Source organism: Scomber scombrus, chromosome 7, assembly GCF_963691925.1.
Source record: "Scomber scombrus chromosome 7, fScoSco1.1, whole genome shotgun sequence".
NCBI lineage: Eukaryota > Metazoa > Chordata > Actinopteri > Scombriformes > Scombridae > Scomber > Scomber scombrus.
The window spans coordinates 17,340,575-17,359,899 of NC_084976.1; the positions used below are offsets into that span (position 1 = coordinate 17,340,575).

Below are 19,325 nucleotides of genomic sequence, written 5' to 3' on the forward strand. Positions count from 1 at the left end.
AGTAATCAGCAATCTCTTGGAGTAAGCAGTCAAGGATTTACAGAAGTTTTCAGTGTAGCTCGGGATAGATAAAGCAAAGTGCGATTGTATGTGAAGCTAAACTGCAGGTCGTTTCAGTGCTTGTTTTTTTTTCTGTGTGTGTGTGTTTTTGGAGGGTGAATGTTTGTCTCGAATGTGTTTTTATGTGCACTTGAGTGGTGGTGGTGTCCATCGATTACGCTGCCGAGACTGTTTGTCCACGTGAGCGTGCTGAGAAATAATCAACATACATCCACTCAAGGTTCATATAGTTATAGCAATCATATTACAGAGTGTGTATAGTCTTTTCTTTTCCTCTACCTGGTTAAAAATGATGTGTGAGTCGGTGTCGTGAATGGCCTCTTCTCTCATAGTATCCCAGAGCAACCTTCCAGTTTTAGGGTGGAGCTGCAATACAGCATCCTGAGTGTGTAAAATTGGTTGCTTGCATTATATTTCAAGCCTATTATTCTGAATAAACAGCCAAACTGGAATGATTTGTGTGTATTTGTGTTTGTATAACTGAACGAATATGAAAGGGATCATTTGCAGACAATTTTTCATGTCTGGTCATTGATGCATTCACACTTATTTTGATTGTGTCTTCTTTAGGAACCACCACTTGAGAGATGATCAGGGTTGAATTCTGACAATATCAAACATCTCAATGTGTGATGAAGTACCTTTTATGTGACAATATTTTGAAAACAATAGGAAATGTTATGACTTAACATAGTAATAAGGAAAAGTACTTGTTGGGATAAGACTAAAGTTATATCTAAATTAAGTGCTTTTTTGAAGTTATTTTGACCTCTGTTTAAGTCATTTATGTTGCACTTCACTCTAGCCATGTGCCCTTGTTTTGTATTGTTTGCTGTTTGTACTCTACACCAAGTGTCCATGGTCTTTAGTTTTGGGAAAATGTTCAGTGGTGATGTTTTTAATGACCAAAAAACTAATTAGATTCAGAATTGTTACATAGTCCCGTTGTGTAAGAAAAAATAACATCAAATAAATAGAACCTAAAGACCCCCCAAAAATGTTAATTGGTTTCTGATAATTTGATTGATTGCACATCTGTAAGTGAATTTACACCACGTAAGTACAGCATCAACAAAGATTGTCTCTGAGTTATTATATAATGTTATGAACCTGTCTTGTAGAAAATGTAGTTAAGATCGATATGTTTATTTAGCAATATGGACCATGAGGGCACATCAGAAACTTCAGTTGTATTTAATCAAATTACCACCAAACTGACAGAGTAAATCTGGGACCAGGTAGTATTATTTCAGTACAGGAGCCCTGGTTGGTTTAAAACTGCCATGGATACTGTACTTTAAAGGACAAGTTCACAATTTTTCAAGTCTGTCTTAAAACAATAGTAAGTATTCTTGCCATAATTGTTCCTCTCGTTCATATTGATCATTGTGTTTTTCAATCCTGGTCCTGAATCACCCCTGCTGTGCATGTTTCAGATGTTTCCATTCTCCATCACAATTCAAATGAATAGGTCGTTATCAAGCTTGATGAATAGCCCATCATTTGAATGAGGTGTGTTGGAACAGGAAAACATCTAAAACATACAGGGCAGGGGTGCTCCCAGACCAGAACTAGGACTGAAAAACACTGCATTAGACTTACTGTACAATGTAAGTGATGTGAGGGCCAAAATCTAAAATCCTCTTTCTGTGAAACAATGTATGTAAAATGGTCCAAACTTGTCAAATAAAGTAGATATCTTTCAAATTTACTGTAATTTTAATACTTACTTTACTTTCACTGCAGCACACTGACGAAGGAAATGCAAAGAAAGGAAATGTAATGCAAACAAGTAAATGTGGCAGATATCTTCTTGATAGGATTAACTCAGACTGCTGAAGCCTCATATAAGATTTGTATAAACTTTTAAATCCTTTTTTTATTTTTATTTATTTATTTTTTTTTACAAAATGACTGTGTGGACACATTATGAAGGGGATCGTTTAATAGCCAGTATGCTGAACAGGAGGAATGATTACAGTGAGGAAAACCTCTTTGAGTGCTCATATGACTGTTGTTAAACAGATTGAAAAATTGTGAACGTGTCCTTTAATTGGGATTGGCATTTTCCTGACACCTTGACATATGAAGGGCACTGGCGCATAGATAATGAAGTGAATAGAGGTCTGTTGTTTATCTTGAAAATGAACCAGATAACAGTTGAATTTGTGTGAACTGTAATTCAGGGTGGGAGTCTAGCTGTTTTTCTTCCCTCCATTGGCCTCTAGGCGGTGTTGTTTCCATTCGGATTTTCTTTGTTTTTCCATCTCTCGCCCGTTGCCCGTGATCTGTATCAGACGGTGGCTGACTATTTTTTTTTTTTTTTTTTTTTAAATAAAACACATTTTTTATGATGGCGGAGGACAGTGAATCCGCGGCCAGTCAGCAGAGCCTGGAGCTGGACGACCAGGATACCTGCGGGATAGACGGAGACAACGAGGAGGAGAATGAGCACATGCAAGGGTGAGGATGGCCTGTGCAGCCCGGCGGGGAGACGCAGTAACGTTACTCCAGGATGCCTGTTTATATGTGGGAGCTCGGTCGGGAAAGGCTAGCGCGGTTAGCTGTGCTAGTTAGCCGACACAAACACAGTCAGATTGTCCGCTGCAAGGCCGTCATTTCAAGCCAGCAACCATAAGAGAAGTGTTTATTTGAAACGTTCATGGCGTTGTCATTTTTTATGTTTTAACCGTGTGAGCCCTCCCGGTGATTGAACGGCAGGATGACAGCCAGACTGACCGTTAGCTACCGTCGGCTTAGCTCAACTGTCAGTCGTTGCTATGGTAGCTAACGTTAGCTCTCTGCTTCTGGCTGTGTGCAAGGAGTCAGCCTCCCTGTTCACAACAATGATGTGCTGTCTGTTTTTACGTTTGTAGGAGTCCGGGCGGAGATTTGGGGGCCAAGAGGAAGAAGAAGAAGCAGAAGAGGAAGAAAGAGAAGCCAAGCTCGGGGGGAGCCAAGTCTGACTCTGCCTCTGACTCTCAGGAGATCAAGGTGTGATGAAGACCCATCCAAATACAAGTATTATACAACTAGTGCAGTGGCTCGAATATGTTTTTTTACACTCCATAACCTACTAACCAACTGTGTCACTGCTCAGGCTTATTGTAGACAGGAGACTGGGAAAAGGATAAAACTCTTTTTGGACTTGGCAATCATTTAGGACAAACCTGTCTGACTTCAGTGTGAATGGGTCAGTATGGGAGTTATCCAGCCGTAGCCTCTACCTTTCTACCTTGCTGGTAACCCCAATAGATAATGGTGATGACTTCTAGCCACATAAACACTGAAGCACAGAGTAAGTTTACATTGACATTAGTAGTCCAGTCGTGATTGTGGGTTTGGAGTATGTCCAAGTCATTATCTAGTATCACAGACCATGCTACCTGGAGATTCTGATGGAAAAGGGGGTACTATTTCTGATCACTGTGTTGTCATTTGGACAGGTGCTTTCTCAGTATGTTAGGTTAACAGTAAGTTTAAAACAGAGAAAATATGATGATAAACAATGTAGTGATGTTTGCAATGATTTGCTGTTAAATGTGGTAAATTAACTGAAGTGGGTTCCTCTTTTGTGGAGTAACCCAATCACTATGGAAAACCAAAAACCAAAACCACAAAAGTTCTATAGATATAAAGTTTCAAACAGGAAAGTACTAACTTAACTTATCAGAAACAATACAAACATAGAAAACTAGCCCACATCATCAGAAACCTACATACTGTACATTAACATAATAAGAAGATTTATCATTTAGATTTAAATTTAATATTCTGAAAATGATCAAAACCAGAATGAGACTCAAAACAGGGATACCAGTGTGCATGCAAACATACTCATAATAAGAGTGTTAAACATGCACATGTGTGAAAAAGGTATAAATCTCACACACGTCCTCCATAATATCTTTTGACCCTGGTTAGATGATGAAGGATCTTCTGTTTTTAGATAAACTGTTGAATGCTGCTGCACGTCATGTCAAGAGAGAGAGATGCATTTGTGTTGTCTTCAAATTTAAAGACCACTCACAGTGTTTCGTCTCATTTGTGTACATGTCCCTTCTTTGTATGCAGAATCCTGGCTTGCCCATTCAGAAGCTTCAGGACATCCAAAGAGCCATGGAGCTGCTGTCCTGCCAGGGTCCAGCAAAGAGCATTGACGAGGCAGCCAAGCATAAGTACCAGTTCTGGGACACACAGCCAGTGCCCAAATTAAGTAAGTACTTACTCTGCAGATAAACTTTTGGATATTAATAATAACAGCATGAGGAAGATCAGTAACAGTAAGGACACATTTTAAGTGTGCTGCAAAAATAGTCTGTCCTGTTTAAATAAAGCTTTCATCAAGGAAATGCACACATTGGTACTTTATAAGCTCTTATTGGATGATGACAGAAATTTCTTATTATTCGCCTCCTTAATTCAAACTATCATCCTCAGCAGAAGGTTGTTTATTATTTTGCTGTTACACTGTTTCTGCGCACCAGTGCCATCTAGTGGTGTAATCCTGACACAGTCTGTGCAGTTTGAAGCCAGCATCCCAAAAACAAGTCAGCTGTGAAGTACAGTGGGGGCATACTCAATAGGCATGCTTTGTGGCATTAGGTTAAGCTGGTTTCCATGACAACTATTGGCTGAAGGGTCAGGTCTGTGCACGAGGGGGAGGTGCCATGGGCTTGCCTGGTCAACTCTGGACCGACAGAAGCAGATTTTTATAAGTGTTTGTGTGATGCTGTCAGCAGTTTTGGGTTTAATCAACTTGAAAAACTTTATTTTGGTGTTGACTCAGGAAAAGTGCAACCTGAGCAAAGTGAGATGATTGGAAAATAGTTTTAGATAGTTTGACACCAGCTGTGCTGTTTGTGCAGATGAGGTGGTGACGAGTCACGGGCCAATTGAAGCTGACAAAGAGAATATCCGACAGGAGCCATATTCCTTACCTCAAGGTTTCATGTGGGACACTCTGGATCTCAGCAATGCAGATGTAGTGAGTACAGTGGTCGTCTGAAACATGAAAACGATACATTTTTTAGAAATGAAACAAGAAATAACTAACTGGCTGTGTGTTTTCCAGCTGAAGGAGCTGTACACATTATTAAATGAGAACTATGTGGAGGACGACGATAACATGTTCAGATTTGATTATTCACCAAACTTTCTCAAATGGTAAGCTTTCAGTTCTGATATTGTGCTTGTTTATCACTTTGATGTTCAGTGAATTGTCACAGTATGAAACTCTGCTCTCCCTTCTCAGGGCTCTACGTCCACCTGGTTGGTTACCTCAGTGGCATTGCGGAGTGAGAGTGTCCTCAAATAAGAAGCTTGTTGGGTTCATCAGTGCCATTCCTGCAGATATACGCATTTATGACCCGTGAGCACTCACAACTGATCATACACATTTGGAGCAGGGATAGAGATTCATGGAAACCTCTGTACTCTAAATCTTTCTCTACTCTAATTCTCTCTGCTGCTTTAGGCTGAAGAGGATGGTTGAAATCAACTTCCTGTGTGTCCACAAGAAGCTGCGTTCAAAGCGTGTTGCTCCAGTGCTAATCAGAGAGATCACACGGCGAGTGAACTTGGAAGGGATATTTCAGGCGGTGTACACAGCAGGAGTTGTACTGCCTAAACCTGTTTCCACATGCAGGTAAACTATCCACGAAACAGGAAAACACACAGGATATTGAGCCAGATTTAAAACCAATAAAAAGATTATTATTGGTACAAACAAACATCCATGTGAAAGAACAAGAAGAAAAACACATCCTTTCACTGACTGTAATTGTTCTGTTTCTCTTTTTCTCTCTCGCGCTCTCTTTTCAGGTATTGGCATCGTTCTCTGAACCCCAGAAAGCTTGTGGAAGTTAAATTCTCCCACCTGAGCAGAAACATGACTCTGCAAAGGACCATGAAACTCTACAGACTACCAGATGTAAACATTCACACCTGTCAGTCCAAGATCTCTCTTTACAGTACGTATTTCACTGCAGGAACTTGTAGCAATTTTGTCCCTTTCTCCACCCCATGCAGAGCATCAAGACTCCAGGTCTGCGGCCGATGGAGAGGCGTGACATCCGCCAGGTCACTGAGCTGCTACAGAAATACCTGAGACGTTTCCAACTTGCACCGTCTATGGGAGAAGAGGAGGTGGCTCACTGGTTCCTGCCACAGGACAACATAATTGACACATATGTAGTCGAGGTATCGGGGATCAGTTTAATGCCTCAAACTATATCAGTGCCTGTTTGTTGATTCTTCTGTCCGTTTAAACAGTTTCTCTCTTTTTCAGGGTGCTGGCGGTGTTCTGACAGATTTCACTAGTTTCTATACTCTGCCCTCTACTGTGATGCATCACCCTCTCCATAGGAGCCTGAAGGCTGCGTACTCTTTTTACAACGTTCACACACAAACCCCACTACTGGACTTAATGAATGATGCACTGATCCTGGCCAAACTGGTAATTTTGATCTCTATTGATGTGATGCACGTGTTGCTAGAGAAATATTTCTAATGTGTTAGCTGTTAAAGTGCTTTCTGACAGGAAGTGGTTGCTGCTGTCGCCTCCATTGTTTCCAATGTAAACACAGCACTAAGGCAAGGAGAAAGAGGGCGGCTGCTGCTCACAAGAAGGCGAACTGCTAATTGCGGCTGCCATCAGTTCAGCTTATTTGTGGCTCACTGTGTGTCCAAAGTGACAACTGAAACCATCCTCAAACAAACAATACAGGAGCTAATTTCAGAGATGTCAGCTACTCTCAAAACATGCTGTATTAATCACGTCTTATTGATAATCATTTCTTCTATTTGGTTGTGTGATGTAATTAAAGTACACTGTAGGTGGATAGCATCATCCTGTAGCATACGATACAAGTCATTAGTAGGATTGGAGGTAGTCCGCAGCTCCTGCAAGATGCTTCTTTCAATTGAACATTTACGTTGCTGGGTGTCAGACGTTGCAGTGACCACTATTGTCTGAAATCACCTTCAGCTTTGATGATTTTTATGATTCCACATTTAGTTTGTGACTTCTTGTTCTGTGTGTTTTTAACAGAAAGGTTTTGACGTGTTCAACGCCTTGGATCTAATGGAGAATAAGATGTTTCTGGAGAAGCTCAAGTTTGGCATTGGAGATGGAAATCTGCAGTATTACCTCTACAACTGGAGATGTCCCCCTATGGACCCTGATAAGGTCAGTAGCAGGATATATCTGGGATACAAATGTCCCATCAGCCACAGTGTGCTTCAGTGTCTGATGTTAAGACCCAATAATGAGAGGTGAACTAATTTGATGTGATTGGAACCTACAGAAAACCAGATTTAGAATCAAATGTCTCATATCACCAGAATCTGTTGACTTTTGTCAAGTACATTCAGGATAGGGCAGTATAGATGTTAAAATTAGATGCAAATGAAAAGGACTGCGGGAACAACAAGGCTAGTGCCGTAGGTTGCTATGGCAACACAGCAGAGCAGCGTCACTGAGTTCAACAAAACAAGAAACCTATTTAGCTACAGATTCATGATTTGGGATTTTCTTCAAAATCTTTAATAAAGCTACTGCTTGTTGTGCTGTAGCCTCTGTAAGTTCCACACTCAAATTAAGTGGAAGGATTTACTGTAGGCTACAGGATTAGTAATCAAGAGTGGGCACATTTTACTGCCCAGCCCACAAAGGCTCAATTGTGAGAAGTCTTTATTTGACACAGTTTTGAAGATATTGATATCAGTAGTAGTGCACATTTTATTTATTTTGTGCTCATTCAGTTCATTCCAAAATGTCATTATTTTTGTGATGAAATACTATAAATTCAAGGTTCATGTATTAGCTTAGTCTTTAACTTTTCACCATCGTCCCCTCACCCTCTTAAAAAACAAGTTAACAGTTTTTTCAACTTTATTAAAACAACAGTCAGGTGCCACAATAACCCCTTGAAACAAGTTTTCCTTACTTAATCATTCCTTCTGTTCACACTGGCCATTAGATCATCCCATCATAATACACAATGTAAGTGATGGGAGCCAAAATCCACAAAAATGTATTTGAAACTTTATTTAAAGATAATATGAAGCTTCAGTCATTCAAATTAGTCAAATCTAGTAGATTTCTTTCAGCGTTACAGTCTTTTTATTGCCAAAGTCCCTCTTTTTGTTACCCAGCCCAACAGGGAAACACTGTCCGAGGAAACAAGGATCAGATATCCACTTGATGAGCCCCTTATCAGCTTCAGATAAACTTTTAAATGCATTTTTGCACAAAATGACGTGTGGACACACTGTGGTTTTTGTCCCTCATCACTTATAATGAAAGCACATTTGAAGGCAACTTTTAACAGTATGAACAGGAGGAATGATTACAGTGAAGAAAACCTCAGTAAAGGAAAACAGTGGGATATGGTCAAAAACGCTCCAGAAAAAAGCTGGTACGTGAACTTGAAATTGAGTCCTCATGTTCATGAATGAATCTCCACACTCTTATGATCACAGTCCTGTTTAAAAAAACACAACTAACAGCAGGTGAACTTGTGTTTCAGGTTGGCCTCGTCCTTCAGTAGCGAGTCTCTTCATGGCTGCTACACACACACTGATCAAGAGGTCGTCAGCGACCTCTCGCTGTTCCGTACCTGGACACACAGGTAGCCCAAGCTAGACAATGAGAACTACTACAACAGTTAAACCAACCTGGTGACCGGGAAACTCGCCTTGCTCGAAGCGGGTCCCCCGGCACTTGTGTCATCAAGAACATTCTCAGCTCACCTGGAGGTGAAAACTCTTTAAATCATCAACATCCTGAATGTGAAGTCATGCTATGCCTGAGATACTCCTACAGTACAACGCTCTTGACATGCACACTCGCATTTAAAACACACCAGTTTGACATACAAGAGGATGCCTTGTCATTGTGAGTTTTGTTTAGTTTTTCTTCCTTGTTACAAGGGACCGGCATGTCATTTCATTTCACTGACGTGGATCTATGTAAATGATAATCAATAAGTAAACATGACCAGATACAATTTGCAACTTTTCTCCTTTCTGAACGATTATTATTGTATCCAAACTACAAAGGCAGTTGAATTATTATTTCAACCACCTTGTATCATTTCTGTGGTCAGTGTCTCTGCTGGGAGCTTTGATGAGATATTCAGTCTTAGTGGAATTAGATGATATTAAGATGATGTTTCTTGGATAGCAGCTTATAAAGGAAGAAACATTTTTCCCTCAAACATTCTGGATAAAAATATCTTTTAAAAGTCAAACTATAAACATCTTCACGCACACATACAAACACTGTCAAATAACATGTTCAAAAAGGATATCTTCATGGAAGGACTCATCCAACTGGTGCATTGATACACACGTTTTAGTTAAAAAATATATAGTTACCTGTACATTTAAAGCCAGATCATATTTATTCCTGCGTGTGAGTTTGGGGTTTGGGAGGGCTGATCCAAAGCATTTTCCTCATAAGTAGTGTAGATGTCACCGAGTTCGTTCGGACCGTTCAGACAATGTTGGCTCAAGTGGTTTCTGATGAAGAATGTAATGCATCGATGAAGCACAATTTTTGAGTTCCTAAACAAGCGAAACATTTCCTTTTTAAGGGTCAGTTTTAAGCCCAGATTTCAAATCAGATGGGTTGCAGTACATATAGTATAACGTTTGTTTTTATAAAGAAAGTGAGCTGTGGTCACATTATAAACCTGTTTTTGGAGCTGATAACAGAACATTCAAACCATGTTTGGTTATAGTAACTGTTGCTCTCATGCAAAGCTGTAAAATATAAACAGTCAATGGTTACTTGCATGTCTGTGGCGTCCTGTCTAGTTAGCAAGGCTCTTAAATTAGAGGCAAAAAAAAGTAGCTAAATAAAGTAGGAATGACTCGCTCTGTTCACAAACCGGGCAGGAAAACACAAAAAAATACCAATTAAATGAAAGCCAGGCTGGATTTTATTTCAATTTTGTACTAAAAAGTTTTCCAAAGGGTCTGTTTTTTGTGTGTGAGATGGTTTTATAGCGTAAAGATGGCTTGCTTGCTTTAAAAGACGACATGGCCTCAGTTGTTTACAGCAGCTAAGATCAGTTTTCTTTTGTTAATTTAGTCACTCAGACTCACTTGTAGAAAAAGCTCATTTACCTTTTTCAGTAGCCTGTTGCAAAGTTGGAATTAAGCTGCCGAAGTTCAACACTGGTCGAAAGCATTTAAAAATTCATTTTCAATTAAACTAACCTGTGCAAAGAGAATTGAGCACAACACTCAAAGGGTCTGGGGGATTATTTCACAGCATGCATTCAGGGTTCAGTGGCTGAACGAACAAAAGCCTGTATCGGTAACGGAATCAATTTGAAATTTGAGCTTTTTCCGTTCGTTTCAGGTCAATTTTATTGACTTCTTGATTTTGTTTCTAATGGTACTGTATTTGTGTCTGAAAAATATACTGTAGGTCATTTTTTTGTGTGTTTTGCAGCTAAATGCGTGAAGCAATTCTGATATTTATTACTGTACTTTCAAAATGTCTCAAGACACGTCTTGTTTCTTTCCAGTATCCCCCCACCCTCCTACCCACCTACCCAAAACATCCCAGTTAAATAGGGAGTTCAAAACTGACATAGAAGGGTTTGGAGTATTTGGCCATCGGTGTACACATAAGGTTAAAAATGTTTTTTTTTAATTGTCTTTTTTGGTCTGACTTTGTTACTTTGTTTGATGTTCCTGTTTTGTGGCTCTGCATAACTTAAGAGGTAAAGGCTGCTGTCATTTTTGTCATTTTTCTCTGTATGTGATGTAATTTTCTTCTCATCCCTTTATAGATTAGCAAGGAAAAGCAAGAAATAACTGCAGTCACAGCAGTTCAGAGATTTTCTTTTACTTATCCTTGAGCGGTTGAGTGAGTTACATTCACAAAGAAGGACGTTAACGGCATTAATTTCACTAGAAATGGGTTTGTGACTCAGCGGTGTGCCTCATGGATGTTGGTCGTGTCACAGATGTTTTGCCTGCAGCTGTTTGAATGAATTTTGAGCATGTCTGTTTTGCTGCCGTGATGATTTTTAGCATTGATGTTACTAGCCACACCCTTTAGTGAGGAGTCAACCCGAAGTACCTGCCTTATTTAAAAAAGAAAAAGAACAAAACGTTTGTTTTTTGTTTTTTAAGGGTTTGGGGGGGGGGGGGGGGGGGGGGGGTGTACTTTTGAAATGACATACAGCTTTCTCTAACTGAAGAACAATATTTTTATTCAAATCCATTGTAAGCTGTGAAAAAGCTGAAGAACTTGTACCAGCATCATTTCGACATGACCCCATGCAAATAACAATATGTTTCAACACACGTCAGCTATACCAGCATGGATATTTGATTGAATAAACTCACTTTAAAAAGGAACATGAGCAATGCATTTCTTTTTTTCTTCTTTGGAAATACAAATAGTCCTTCTTCACAGCAGACATGTAGACTCATAGGAAACACAGGTGTTAATAATAACATTCAAAATAACACATTAATGGTATGTTTTAAGTTTTAACAGAATCACTTAATTGACTCAAGACATTTTTATCTGCTTTTGGGGTCTGAAATTGACGTGACAAATTATATCCCACCATCTCTCACACAGCTGTCAGCAAATATAAAATCATACCCACAAAACACTGAAGCTGTGTCAGTTTCTCATCTTAAAGGATCAGATCGGAGCTCAGAGATTACAGATAATTGAAGCCGCTAATCACTCTCCAAACCGCACCATGAGTTCATTTCTTTCTACCGTCCATGGAGCCTTTTGTTTCAGGTCATTTCAGTACAATGTGAATTGTATTTGCTTCAGAAATATAACTTTCCCAATGAACAATGTAACTTCTATTTTTGTTTGAATTAAATTATGTTGATGTGTTACTCTGTGGGTCGGTCAGTGGTGTAAATTGTCTCGACCCGGAAAAAAAACAACTGATGAAAATAAAAGTTTATTGTGTTCACTGAAACTGATTAACATCCAAACAAGTGTTGAGTCTGTAAATGTATGAATATTTCCCAACCTGGAGGACTGGACTAGAACTCATTATTGATTAATCTATTGCTTATTGTCTTGATTAATTGTTGGGTCTATAAAATACCCAAAGCTCAAGACATATCCTATAATGTCTGTCGGAAACTACTCATATTTGAGAAGCTGAATTTGGGGATGAAAAAAAGACTCAAAACAACCAATTATAGATCATCTAAATAGTTGCTACTTAACTTTCTGTCAGTCAATGAATTGTTACAGCACCAGGCTTTTTTTCTTGTTAAATATATAACATTTTTACCTCTTCAAGCCTCTAAAAATCCCTTAAAAAAACAATCTGAGGAGGAAAAAAATCACTAATTTTAATGGGAGACAAAGGCAAAATAGGAACAGGCAAAACACACAGGAATGTTCCTTTAAATATCTAGGCAGAGTCTACTTCCTTTGACTTAAGCTATGACTTAAGCTTACTTTTTCTTTCCTTTGTAGGGTTAGCTACAATTTTTTTCACTTTGAGAGTTTGCAGAGTGCAGGACGAGGCGGACTCTGTGACCTCAGATTCACTCTCCAGTTTCCTTTTCATGCCCCTCTTCTCTTCATCTTCCTCCTGCAAGTCATCAGGATGCTCGGGCGTCATGCCGGCTGCCGCACCTTGTAGCCATGAAACACCCAGTGAAGGCACTCTGGGTGTAATGGCATCTACAGTGTCGGTGAAGAGCTCGTCGTCTTTGGAGGTGCACTGCCTGAACCCCAGGGCCAGCACGCTTTTCAGCCCCAGCGGCTCTGACACGCTCTGGCTCAGCCGGGGAACCTGGCAGGCCGGCACGCCTCTCGTTGCACTCAGCGGGATCAGGTGGCTCGTCATGTGGTTCGGCTTCACGGACTTGCACACAAGCACCAGTTTGAGTTCATTCCTCTCCAGAGCTTTGGTGACCTCGTTGATGCCAATGGCCAGTTGTCTTCTGGCCGCCACATCTGTCCAGCCGGGTTTCGGAGAAGAATCGTGTACCTGTGGATCCTGGCTCACCTCAGGAACTGGCTCTGACGTGGCTGAGGGTGTTTGGTCTTTCTTTTTCTTCCATGGGCGAAACACTTTCACCTCTTTCTTCTCAAGACCTGTGGAGACCAGTTTCTCCTTTAAGGTTTTCAGGATGAAGTGCATGTCTTCTTGAGGAAGTGAGGTCCACTGCGGGGTGAAGGGTGAGGTGAAGGAGGTCTTCGCTTGAATTGGCCTTTTGTTGTCCTTTTTGCTCTGCTTTCCTGGAGTGGCCATACTGCCTCTGAAATAAAGACACAAAAATAGTACAAAAGAAATACATTAAATACATTCCCATGACAACCATGGCAGCTGGTTGTACCTTTTCAGAGATGTATCATCATATGCAGATCTTCTGGATGATCAATGACCACCAGAGAGCTCTTCATTTTTCAACTGTAAACTGTAACACTTAGTCCATATTGTCACAATTCTTTAATAAATTAAATTATTTTATAAAAAGCAATTTAAGCCCCCACAAAACTGTGTTTAAAATATGAATATTCTTTCTTTTTCAAATATGCCTAATTTGGAAAACTTAATTATTGTTGGTAGCAGCCTTAATGAAAAATCCAGTACAGTCAGGCTCTAATAAAAAAAGATTAGATATCACCAGCACAAATAAATATAGTGTTGGAAGAAGTACTCAGATCCTTTACTAGCTAGTTTAGTTCAGTGGTGCCCAACCATAGGGGCGGGATCCTCCAAAGGGTCGCCAGATCAATCTGAGGGGTCATGAGATGATTAATGGGAGAGGAAAGATTTGATTTTTGGTGAATTATTGGATCATTTATTGAAATGAAACCACGTGAGAAGTTTAGAGGGAAAAATCACTATTTGGTGGAGCTGTTAACAACTCAGACATCTGAAATGTAACCCCGACTACACACTGCTATTTGTAAGATGTCAAAAGCCAAAAAGGAAAGAAGAAATGGTTTAATCTTTAACAATATGTTGTTATTTTAAAGATTGGTATATTATCCATTGTGTCAAATCTTCATCTGAAATGTAACTTAAGGTGTCAAATAAATGTAGTGGAGTAGAAAGTACAACATTTCCCTCTGAAATGTAGGGGAGTGGAAGCATAAAATAGTATCAAATGGGAATAGTCAAGTAAAGTACAAATACCTAAAAACTATACTTAAGCACAGTACTTGAGTAGGTAAAAGTACCTTCCACCACTGTAGGGCCTATAATGAAACACAATCCTTCAGATAAAAAGTAAATTATAGTATGTTTGAGATTAGATAAAATTGTATCCAAATGTAGATGCTGTACTTCTGCAGGGAAATAATAATATATAATAATATCATATTTAAAATGTAGCACCTTTATCATGAATGTGACATGTTAGCTGTGAGAATGCAACATTAAGTCAGAGGTAAATCACGTGTAATATATATATATATTGAGATCAGACAGACCAATTTCACTCTGATTTGACCCAAATTAATACATTTAAACCTCAGCTGTCAACGTCATGACGGCCAACAACAAACCTGACAAACAAGAAATGACGTTTTAACTTTACCTGAGTTTTTACACAGCCAAAGTTATGTTCTATTATAAACCTCTGCAGTCTTCTTCAGCTCAGACACAACACGGGGGGACACACGGCGCCACCATTTTGTTTGAATTTAAATAACTTTATTTAAAGAATGTGTCTAGCGCCGCCCAGCGTTAAAGAGGCAGCAAAACAATATTTCTTTATTTTACTCTAGTGGCTGACACTAAAAATGTGTTATCTGCTAAATAGTATTTTAAATTCCCCACAATATATATATATATATATATTTTAAATCTCTTTACTGAGTGCATGAATGAACATGAAGTCATAAAACAGCACAGGAAAAGAAATACGATGAAAAATAGATTTAAAAAAAAAAAAAGAATTTAAATATATAAATGTGTGGAATAAATAAAGTAAAAACTAGTAGTAAATTAAAAGCAATACATTCAGTAACAGTTTTTACACCCTTCGTGCAAGATTTAATTGTGTGTAAGTACTGCTCACATTGTTTGTGAAACAATTTGAAGAGATTTGGGCCTAGATTTAACAACATTTAGATTTAATATTTAGATTTAACATTTAACATCAAGATTTAATGTTTAGGCTACATTTAGATTTAACTTTAGATTCTGTTTTTTTTGTTTGTTTTTACGTATACGCATTTTTAACAATGATAGGCCTATATAACGTGTGGTTTTACATGAATTTCTGTTTCAAATGAAAGAAAAATGAACTAAATGTGAGTAAAGTGAGCTGAATATTCAAAATATATAAGCTTTAAACTGCAACTGAAATGTTTACAATCGGCACCCCATAAAATATTGTTTATGACAAAATGAGAAGAGAGGTTTTATTGTTGGCAAACTTACATTTATGAATATGAAATTGAGCTTATATAATTATAATATTGATGATGTAGTTTACTTTCCCAATCTTTATGTTGTGACTTTAAAACCCCAGACAGTGGCCTACATGTTTGTACAAAAAGCAACAACAGCCATAAATATAATATTAATGCACTTTCTTTTAGTGTAGCCTACATAGTGCACATTAATATGAATCCTGTGCGTGTGCATGCGTGTGTCGCAGTGCGTGAAGCGGACAGGCAGCCAATCAGCTCCTCCGCCGCGCTCTGCTCCCGCCTCTGCAGGCCTCTCATTGGCTACGATAATATTGCATTTATCAGCTGTGCCGCAATTACAGCTGCTTGAAGCCGTCCAGCACGACAGGGCGAATAAATTCATCTGAGCTACGGAGCTGCAGCTGCTAAAATGTCTCTTCAGGTAATACATATCGCTGCTTTTGTTGCCATTTTATTCATCAGTAGGCTGATATGTATGTGCAGTGAACCGGATAACGAGTGTTAGTGGAGGGTGTAGCCTTTATGCCATCTACTGTGTAAGGTGTCATCCATCTTTGACAGTGTGGGATTGGTAGATGCAAGAAAAGGGAGTGTAAAAATGTTTAATCTCTGGCTATTTGGTCCTGATGCTGCAGCTGCAGTTATTGCAAGCAGACTAACAAGAAAATATCCTGCATGGAAGTGTCTAACAGGCAGTGGAGGAGTGTGATTAAATACATTCATTCATGTACTGTACTTGGGCCTATAGGTACACTGCCTTTACTTGAGCATACTACTTTATACCTCCACTACACTACATTTATTTCACAGCTATAGGTTCCCAGTTACCTTTTAGATCAATATTTTACATGTCAGTCAAATGATGTATTCTATATATTCTTAATATTTGTAATTAATGTAGATCCGTTTGTAGGGGTTTCATCCTGACATTTAAGGGTATTTTTCTCTTGATAAGCGTCAAAACAAAATCCACATTATATACACTTTTATCAAGTATTTTAAAACAGTAAAACACTACAAACTCCAAAAGTGGTGAAAAAAAACTTGTTGTAGAGATTAGCTTATGCAGCATTTGAACATGGTTTCATAGAATGTATGAATACATATAGTCTTGACGTTTTTTTTAGGTTTAAGTGTGTCAGAAAGGGTTTCCTGTGGCCTATAATGATCTGTCTGCAAGTCTGCAATTTCCCAGATCCTTTGTAAAGTAGATTATTCAAGTAGGCACAAAAGCGCTGGAGTCTTGAATAAAAGCCCATTGTTTATCTCCCAACTAGTGCCACAATAGGTTTCCCAGGCTCTGCACTATGGCTCGAATACTATGCTCAGATGTCTTAATCACTATTGTTTGTAACTAATTAATATGCACTTTCTCATATTCTGTCATTATAAACTGCACCAAATACAGTATATCTGTCACACTTGGCAAACAGCAGAAAAAAAGCTTTCCTCGTGTAAACATTAACTTTGAATAATTATTTAGAAGTATGGAGAGTTATTATGGAGAATAGTATTGACTGATGATCCATTACTTGCTCTTCCACCTGCAGGAAGAATTTGATAAGATAGCAGAGGATGTGAAGAAGGTGAAGACGAGGCCCACAGACCAGGAGTTGCTGGACCTTTACGGCCTTTATAAACAGGCAGTCGTTGGAGACGTTAACACCGGTATAACAAGCAGCAAATGAACAGAATCACTTCCATGCATTGTTCCAAGCAGCAAATGAACAGAATCACTTCCATGCATTGTTCCCTGAGTTATGAACACCCCCCCCCCCCCCCCCCCCCCCCCCCCCCTGTGTGCTCTCATATTTCTAGATAGACCAGGAATGCTGGATTTAAAAGGAAAAGCCAAGTGGGATACCTGGAACTCCAGGAAAGGTAACAAGTTGAAAATGCTCGTTAAATGGAAAGATAAGACTTGTTTAATCTGCGTCACTATGATGCCGACCTTCTTATGCATATCAGTGAGAGTTAAAAAAATTTAAAAAAAATAAAAAACAGCAACAAAATGAGTCTTTGTCTTGTGTCTTTAATTCAAGTCATTTTTATTCATGTACTCCCTTCAGGAATGTCCAAGGACGATGCCATGTCAGCCTACGTTGCACTGGGGAAGGAAATCATCAGCAAATATGGGATGTAAGACTTGAAATAAATGAAAGTTGCACAGTTACAAAATAAAAATTACCATGTTCTTCCAACTAAATAACTGAAACAGTTGCTGCTGTCTTTAACAATAACAAGTAGCCTTCTGCATCCAGAGGCCATAAATTATGCAGGTTAAAATGTGATTTCACCTTTACTGTGTGTCTTTCTGCTGTATGTCTTTTTTTTACATAGATTTTTCCCATTCATTTATTTAATTGAGCTATTTCTATGCAACCTTCAATGTTAGAAATATCAATTTTGCCAATGGCCCTTTTATCTAATGTGTTTTAGTATTTTAATCCAAATGTGCACAGAAATAACACTGTTCTGTATACTTGTGCACTTTGATACGTAGCTTCAAACTAAATGCTGTCAAATGTGAACATAATCAATGCAAACAACTTTGAGAATTAAACTTCTTTCTGCTCCGTTTTGTGTCTGTTATTTGTGCTTCTTTCAGAAAGCAAATGAATAGACAAATCTGTGGAAATTATCACAAAATGAGGAATAGATATTGAGGTGTTTTTGCCTCATTTAATACACCTCTATATGGACACCATTAGTTGCATGAAGCACATCAAGACGGTACTCGATTTCTTGCCATGTTCTGGCAAGTCTTTGATGTCCTGTATCTTTGTTCGATACACGATATCTTTAACCCCATAGAAAGAACAAATCTGATTAACATATCTCATCAATTGCTTTTGTAATTATTTTTTTTTATTGTACGAGACTTTGTGGACACCCCGTATTATGTGAAAGCTAATTCTCTTACTAATTTTAAGTGTGAGAGCACAGTGAGAAAATACTCTACTTTGATTATGAAATCTTACTTTTATACTATTTCTGAGTACTATCCAAATAGTGTCCAAGAGTATACAGTATATGAAACCCTGGGCATTAATTGGCTGCTGTAACAGCCTCCACTCTCTGGGAAGACTTTATACAAGGTTGCGAAACCATGCTGCAGGGATTTGCCCCCATTCAGCCACAAGAGCTTTAGTGAGATCGGCCACTGATGAGGGGTGATAAGGTCTAGCTCACAGTCTGCTTTCCTGTTGGTGCTCTGTGCAGGTCAGTAACGTTCATCCACACAAAACTCAATAAAACATTTCTTTATAGACCTGGACTGTGGGCACATTAGTAAAATTTTTGTGATGTTGAAAACCCCAAACCATGACTTCAAATTTGGAGGCTAGAAAAAAATATAATATGCTGTGGAGTTGGAGGGGATTGAGTTCAAATGGAAAAACAAGACCAGACCAAAAATACTTGCAAAAACTGTGAGAAATGTTGATTCATTTCATTATTTTTTCAACTATACAACTACTTCAACTATTTGTCAGTTACGCCCCAAAACTATGAACAAACTACCAATAGATATCAGAGAAGTTAGTTCACTTAACATTTTTAAGAGAAAGCTTAAAAAGTATCTCTTCACTTCAGCTTTTAAGCCCATGCCAGACTTTTGACTTTTTTCATAAAATATCTATTTTTTATATTCCAAAATCTACATGACCTAATGAATACAATTGAGATATGAGAGATAATGAGAGATAAATCTTGCTTTATAAGAAATGATCTCCCTTATACATCATGTCAGTATCCATGAAAAACACCTGAATTTATATTTTGGTGGGCTTAATGGGTACACTTACTCTAATAGTTGAAAACATTCATTAGAAAATAAAAAAAGTAATCAAAAAGTGATCAG

The 19,325-nt window shown here is 38.6% G+C and overlaps 3 protein-coding genes across 3 annotated transcripts; 2 read left to right on the forward strand and 1 right to left on the reverse strand.

Annotated features, from left to right (window-relative positions):
• Positions 1-2,322: 2,322 nt before the first annotated feature.
• Positions 2,323-11,189, forward strand: nmt2 (N-myristoyltransferase 2). Its single transcript, XM_062423037.1, has 12 exons — positions 2,323-2,523; positions 2,937-3,054; positions 4,135-4,276; positions 4,929-5,047; positions 5,135-5,226; positions 5,315-5,431; positions 5,537-5,707; positions 5,884-5,992; positions 6,091-6,261; positions 6,350-6,517; positions 7,112-7,249; positions 8,592-11,189. The coding sequence occupies exons 1-12, from the start codon at positions 2,411-2,413 to the stop codon at positions 8,610-8,612; spliced, it is 1,479 nt and encodes a 492-aa protein (XP_062279021.1). The 5' UTR covers positions 2,323-2,410; the 3' UTR covers positions 8,613-11,189.
• Positions 11,190-12,013: 824 nt separating this feature from the next.
• Positions 12,014-14,709, reverse strand: rpp38 (ribonuclease P/MRP 38 subunit). The gene is made up of 2 exons (XM_062423038.1): positions 14,623-14,709; positions 12,014-13,335 (listed from the first exon to the last, which is right to left on the reverse strand). Exon 2 carries the CDS (start codon positions 13,326-13,328, stop codon positions 12,510-12,512), a length of 819 nt encoding a protein of 272 aa, XP_062279022.1. The 5' UTR covers positions 13,329-13,335; positions 14,623-14,709; the 3' UTR covers positions 12,014-12,509.
• Positions 14,710-15,793: 1,084 nt separating this feature from the next.
• acbd7 (acyl-CoA binding domain containing 7) lies at positions 15,794-18,068 on the forward strand. The gene is made up of 4 exons (XM_062423311.1): positions 15,794-15,884; positions 17,014-17,131; positions 17,282-17,344; positions 17,533-18,068. Exons 1-4 carry the CDS (start codon positions 15,873-15,875, stop codon positions 17,604-17,606), a joined length of 267 nt encoding a protein of 88 aa, XP_062279295.1. The 5' UTR covers positions 15,794-15,872; the 3' UTR covers positions 17,607-18,068.
• The last annotated feature ends 1,257 nt before the right edge of the window (positions 18,069-19,325 follow it).

Excerpts from the sequence above, each read along its gene's own strand:
- nmt2 (XM_062423037.1), top strand. The coding sequence starts at position 2,411 with ATGATGGCGGAGGACAGTGAATCCGCGGCCAGTCAGCAGAGCCTGGAG. Across the intron at positions 2,524-2,936 it reads GAGAATGAGCACATGCAAGG|GAGTCCGGGCGGAGATTTGG; the intron begins GTGAGGATGGCC and ends TTACGTTTGTAG. Across the intron at positions 5,227-5,314 it reads TCACCAAACTTTCTCAAATG|GGCTCTACGTCCACCTGGTT; the intron begins GTAAGCTTTCAG and ends CTCCCTTCTCAG.
- rpp38 (XM_062423038.1), bottom strand. The coding sequence starts at position 13,328 with ATGGCCACTCCAGGAAAGCAGAGCAAAAAGGACAACAAAAGGCCAATT.
- acbd7 (XM_062423311.1), top strand. Across the intron at positions 17,132-17,281 it reads CGTTGGAGACGTTAACACCG|ATAGACCAGGAATGCTGGAT; the intron begins GTATAACAAGCA and ends TCATATTTCTAG. Across the intron at positions 17,345-17,532 it reads TACCTGGAACTCCAGGAAAG|GAATGTCCAAGGACGATGCC; the intron begins GTAACAAGTTGA and ends TACTCCCTTCAG.